Source organism: Quercus lobata, chromosome 2, assembly GCF_001633185.2.
Source record: "Quercus lobata isolate SW786 chromosome 2, ValleyOak3.0 Primary Assembly, whole genome shotgun sequence".
NCBI lineage: Eukaryota > Viridiplantae > Streptophyta > Magnoliopsida > Fagales > Fagaceae > Quercus > Quercus lobata.
Window position 1 is genome coordinate 24,339,025 of NC_044905.1, and position 6,555 is coordinate 24,345,579.

General features: G+C 34.7%; 1 protein-coding gene across 1 annotated transcript; it reads right to left on the reverse strand.

The window, feature by feature from the left end:
- Positions 1-3,324: 3,324 nt before the first annotated feature.
- Positions 3,325-6,003, reverse strand: LOC115961682. The gene is made up of 4 exons (XM_031080621.1): positions 5,676-6,003; positions 5,077-5,501; positions 4,387-4,983; positions 3,325-4,317 (listed from the first exon to the last, which is right to left on the reverse strand). The coding sequence occupies exons 1-4, from the start codon at positions 6,001-6,003 to the stop codon at positions 3,325-3,327; spliced, it is 2,343 nt and encodes a 780-aa protein (XP_030936481.1).
- Between the last annotated feature and the right edge of the window lie 552 nt (positions 6,004-6,555).

The window sequence follows — 6,555 nt, forward strand, 5'->3', positions numbered from 1 at the left end:
AGCCTAAGCCCACAAGTGAAGGCCGCCTTATAAAAGCATACCTCACCAGGGAAAAAATGGCAAGCCCTATCCTTTTCATTAGGCTGACGAACACGAACCCGCTCCGAAAACTGAAACCTATCCTTAAATCTACTCACAGTGTCGGCATCCAGCCCGCACACCTCCTCAAGGGCATTGCTTGCTCACTCCCAAGTGTAAGAGATCGTAACAATATAATTCTCGAAGTACCGAGGTCGAACCACAAGGAGCAAGGTAAATTCAAAGACAATATAATTAAATAACAATTTGGGTGAAAAAGAAAAATACTTTTGCTTGGTAATTGTTAACAAAAATAATAATAAAAACTTATTTAAATCAATAATGTAAATACTAGGGTATCAGGGTGTTTCCCTATATCAATATGAGATTCTTTGTGATCTAGGAAAATATCTATTTCATAATTGATTGTTCTTATACAATTAAAAATTTATGATTCGGTTGAACTGAGATAATTCAAAAACGCATGATAACCTCGATTAATAATGCGATTAGAAAAGTTTTCAGGAAAACCCATTCACTTTAAAACCTGATTTCTATTTGAAACTATTAGAAATTCATCTAAACAATAAGAAAAACATGATTGAACTTATTGAAAGTATGGAAGAACTAATACATCAAAAGAAATCTAATTGAACAATCAAATATGTTATTGATAAAATTCTAGAAAGAATTACATTGAATATTCATACCGTATAGAAGAAACATAACCCCTAGCCCTAGCAAAGAGTTTAGGTTGCCATTAGAGAAATAAAAATACAAAGTTTTCTCTGCCAAAATTCGTTCTGCCCAGCCTTACTTCAAAACCCTAATGTCTAAGTGTCCAAAGAAAATAAAACTTTTACTATTTTAATTTCCGTCCAAGTTTATAGCAGTAACTTGTGAGTTAATTTCGGCCTTTAAAAATTGATAATTTTGGAAAACTTAAAACTGGAAAGTTGTAGATATTTAAATCACAGTTCCAACCCATCTGGCCTTGTGTCAATTAGATATTTTAGGAGAGAGATATGCCTGAAATACTGATCAGTGCTCAAATCAGATTTTTCCTTTTTCAAATTCTGCCTTTTTGATTTCTTTCCTTATTTGAAGCTTCCAATCATGGTAGACAATCCAAGCACTCCAGCTGCACCTCCTTAGACATTTAAGCATGGTCCTTTAGCTCCACTTTAATTCTAGTTTGGCCTCCATTCTCTCACAAATTCCTGTAAACTCATCTTTCTCACATGATTTCCTAAAAGTAGAAAATTACACACAATAATAGCATCTTATTCAAGAAATTATGTAAAGATAAATAATAGGGATTAATGCAAATCATGGCTTAATGATACAAATTAAGCATAGTAATAAGGAGATAACGCCCACATAAATATATAACAAGTATACATTTTAAGGCGTTATCACACCCCCCAACTTAAATCTTGCTAGTCCCTAGCAATTCACAAAGCACCCATGTCTACTATAAGTGAAAAATTAAAACTAAAATACAAGCCACTTTCGTAGGCTACACGACTGCACTTCCCATGTGCAGTAAGTCTTTGAACCCCTAGGTCACCCTAGTGGACGAGTTTACTCTCGTGAGGGTTTGCAGTGACTCTACCCACAAAAGTCAAAGGTATCTTGAAAATTCCTACAGCAAATGTTAGTCTGCTTTATCATTATATCATACAAATGAACTTTCAATTTTGAGTTGGGATCCTATTCATCATATTAAAGAGTTTCCACTAGCTTCACTTTTGGAGTGTGTGTGTGCATAGCCCATCCAATCAAACCGGCTTTTCCAAATATGCATAGACCAAGAATAATCTAGATTAGAGCCTCTACTCCAAAACCTCTTTTAAGTCATCAACACTCTGAAAGAGCACACATAGAAGTAATGGTTTCTCTCTTCAAATCACATGTGAACAAAAAGGAAAGAAGAAGTTTTAAGAATATCACATGTGTGTACAAAAACAGCCGCTAAAACAACGGAAAAAGATCTCTTGGAAAGGATGTTGAATTCCTGGAAACATGAGATTAATACCATTCTCATCCCTAGTTTTTATCCCAAACACATATCAGTCATGCACCTTTAGGATCAAGTAGGAATTTAAGCTCAGTTGTAGTATAATCTTATGACTAGGTAAAGGCAAACTCTTTGAAATATGAGGTATATGAATCAAATGCAGAAAATTCAAGCCAAACCCAACTCATAGCAGTAGCAACCAACTTGAATCAAAATAACCTTTACTCAACCATATAACCCTTCTGAAATACATGAAAGATGTGTAAGACACCAATGATTTATTGATTGATTATGTATGTCTCCTCTTTCTTTCTTTTTTTTTTTTTTTTTGGAAGAAAAGAGAGACAATAGTGGTATCTAAGCACATCAATTGCTCAAAACTTGAACCCCCATGAGAATACCCATAAATAAAAATGTTTTATGGTATTGTAGAAGTATTTCTAATGGCTCAAATGATGGTGACAATGGTTAATGTAAAAATAGGCTGAATATTTGTTTAGCTGGTGACAAAAGATTGATGGCCTTAAGCTCTCATCTCCTAAAATTCCACATAAACCAATATGCCTAAGGACAAAAATAAGTAAGATCATGGTATATCTCCCTATAATGTTTCCAGTAGTCAACCAAAAAAAAAATATATATATATATATATATAGATCTTTTACAAAAACTGAAGCATATGAGAGAAATTTAAGAGTTCAAACAAAGATATACTCTCACAAAGAAAAGTAAAGCTCAAGAACTCTCCATTTGGGTTAAGTTTCAGCTTATCCAACATCCAACCGTCCACTAACCTGGCTATTGTGCTCAAAAGTTTCCAATTGTACTCTTCATGAAAGAGTCTTAATATAGCAAATAGTATAACCAACTCAGCATTATTCATTCCATCACATGATATAAAAATAAAGCTTATAACTCTTTTGCATTCAAATTCAAGGTTTTTTTTTTTTTTTTTTTTGGTAATAGAAAGAAAGAAAAATAATGCAAGGTGTAGCAAAAAGTTTAAACCTCTCACCCCAACTAAAATATTGCATTGTCCTCAATGTATCAAAGCTAAAATAAATTCAAGTATAAAGGAAAGAAATTTATCTTAAGCATTTATTTTTTATTTTTTTATTTTTTGAAATTTCTTTCACACCTGCAAATGTTAGCTCACAAAAAAAAAAAAAAATAACAAAACAAAAAAACAAAAACAGAAACAAAAACAAAAGGCAAAAAGAAAAAAAAATAGAAAGAAAAGAAAATTAAAACAAATATGGTACAACTTCATAAGACTCTTTTAGAGTTCACGTAGCATCCCAATAGGCAGGGATCTTTAGTGACATAGTCTCCTCCTCTGGTATAACTCCCCCTAAGAATGGTTTTAACCTTTGTCCATTTACTTTCAAAATCCTACCACCTTTAGGGTCCTCAACTACTACAGTTCCATAGTTAAACACTTCCTTTACAATGAAAGGGCCATCCCACCTAGGTTTTAACTTACCTGTGCCTAAATATGCATATTTAAGACCACCGGGCAGCGGCTTAAGCTCCAGCTGTGGTGCCTCTTCACTTGAATGCACGAGCTTTTTTTCATTTTTTAGTATCTCCTTAAAGCAAGGCTTCCACCCTTTATTAATTGCCATCATCTGTTGTTCTTCCAAAACCTGTGAGGAATCCAACAAAGAAAAATTTTTAGATACATGAATATCACATTCTAAATCATAAGAACCAACAGAATTATTAAGAAGAGTTTCAAAAGGATCAGAAAAACATTTCTTATTAAACTCTTCTTGAACCACCGCCCCAATGAGGTTCACATAAGCACAGTCATCATCCTTATGTGGTTGTTTAGCCACATGAAATATGTTTAGCTCCAAAGTCATGGAACCAAAAGTGAGTTGCATTCTCCCATTCCTGCAATTAATTAAAGCATTAGCTGTGGCAAGAAAAGGTCTACCCAAAATAATAGGGGTATGAACATTAGGATGTAAAACAAGTTGGTAATCTAGAACAATAAAATCAACAGGATAATAAAATTGTTCAATTTTCACCAACACATCCTCAACAATCCCTCTCAGTTCCATTACAGAGCGATCAGCCAACTGTAAAGTTATTGAAGTAGGTTTCAACTCACCAAGTCCAAGTTTTTGATATACACTGAAAGGGATCAAATTAACACTTGCCCCAAGATCTAGCAATGCATGCTCCATGATGTAATCTCCAATAGTACAAGAGATCGTAGGACAACCTGGATCCTTATACTTTGGCGAGGTCTTATGTTGAATAACTGCACTTACCTGTTATGTTAGGAATGCGGTCTTCTTCACATGATGCTTTTTCTTGATGGTGCATAGGTCCTTAATTACCTTGGCATATGCAGGCACTTGCTTGATAACATGCAATAATGGCAAATTTATCTTGACTTGATGCAAATGCTCTAATATCTCAGATGCGGTGTCCAAATTCCTATGTAATTTTAAGGCTTGTGGGAATGGTGGAGGCATTGGGCATTGTTCAATTTCACCAAATCCAAGTGACTCAGTTTCATCTTTCTCTTTTTCAACTGGGGTCTCTTTAGATTTCTTAGTTACTAAAGGAGAACTTTTATTAATCTCTTTACCACTCCTCAAAATGGTCACAGCTTTTACTTCCTCATGTTTATCCTTAGAGCCAATTTTTAGATTTTGATTGATGGGATTGGGTTGAGTTTGGGAAGGAAGCTCCCCTCTCTCTATCCCACTCAATGAATTTGTAAGCCTAGTTATATGACTCTTGGTCTCTCTTACCTCTTCATCTAGCCTAGTGAGCATGGATTCAAATTTTTGATTTTGCTTACTTTGCCTTTGAATGAAAGTACTAAGTGCATCCTCCAAGGAAGGTCTAGATGATGATGATGATGATGATGATGATGAATGTGGTGAATTAAAATTCCTTGGAGCAGGAGGATTCAACACATTGTCACTCTTTTAACTCAAATACGGATGGTTTCGCATATTTGGGTTATAATTGTTAGAATATGACGAATTATTTGGCCAATATGAATTAAATGCATGTACTTGTTCTTCTGGCACATTTAAGAATGATGAAAGTGATGCACATTCATTTGTAGCATGGTTTATCTCATGACAAATTTTACACACCTCCATTGGGTCCTCTCTAAAGGTAGCACTAACACTCTTACTTCCTTTCATTTTGAGTGCCTCAATTTCTTTAGTTAACATGCTGATTTTTGCACTCATGTTATCATCTTCCCTCAACTTGAAAACACTTCCACTAGAAGTGGTAGTGTTAGTTCTAGTCCTATCAGTGGAGTCCATAGGGCTAGGTCCAGTCCATGTGTTAGAGTTTTCAGCTATCTCATCAAGATAATCCATTGCATCTTCGGGTTCTTTTTGTAAAAAGTCCCCTCCGTATGAGAGTTGAACAAACTGTCGATCCCTAGGTGTAAGTCCTTCATAAAAATAGCTAACCAACCTCCAATCTTCATACCCATGAGTTGGGCAGAAATTGAAAAGATCTTTGTACCTTTCCCAAGCTTGGTATAAGGTCTCATTTTCTCCTTGGACAAAAGTAGCTATCCTTCTTTTTACTTGCTAGACTTTGTGGGGAGGAAAATGTTTCTTAAAAAACTCTTTAGCCATCTCCCCCCAACTACCTATAGACCTAGGTTTCAAGGTGTAAAGCCAACTTCTTGCCTTATCCTTAAGTGAAAAAGGAAAGAAACGTAACTTAGCAGTCTCAATAACATTTTGTGCATAGAAACTACTAATTACCTTTTCAAAAGCTCTAACATGGACATAAGGATTTTCATTTTCTTGTCCCCTAAAGTCAGGAAGTATTGCTAATAAACCTTGTTTCAGTTCTACATGTGGTGCATTAGGTGGAAACACGATGCATGAAGGAACAGAATTTTGTGTGGGATGCAACAATTCATACATAGTTCTTCTATTCTCCTCATGATTATTACGTGTTTCATCACCCATGATTGATGAAGAAGGTGAAGGCAAGTGTGTCAAAAAGATTACCAAAGTAAGTTTCAAAATTTTCTACCTCTCTTGTTTCTAACCCAAATGCTCATGCAACAATGAATGCCAATCAAATAAAATAAATTAAAAACAAACAGAAAAATAAAATAAAAAAAATAAGGGGAAAAAAATGGAACGAAGTTACTAATAGAAGAATTTCCACTGGTTGTGCTTTGCTCCAAAAAATTGCCTCTGAACACGCAGCAGCTCCCCGGCAACGGCGCCAAAATTGCTTGCTCACTCCCAAGTGCAAGAGATTGTAGCAATATAATTCTCGGAGTACCAAAGTCGAACCACAAGGAGCAAGGTAAATTCAAAGACAATATAATTAAATAACAATTTGGGTGAAGAAGAAAAATACTTTTGCTTGGTGATTGTTAACAAGAATAATAATAAAAACTTATTTAAATCAATAATGTAAATACTAGGGCATCAGGGTGTTTCCCTATATCGATATGAGATTCTTTGTGATCTAGGAAAATATCTATTTCATAATTGATTGTTCTTATA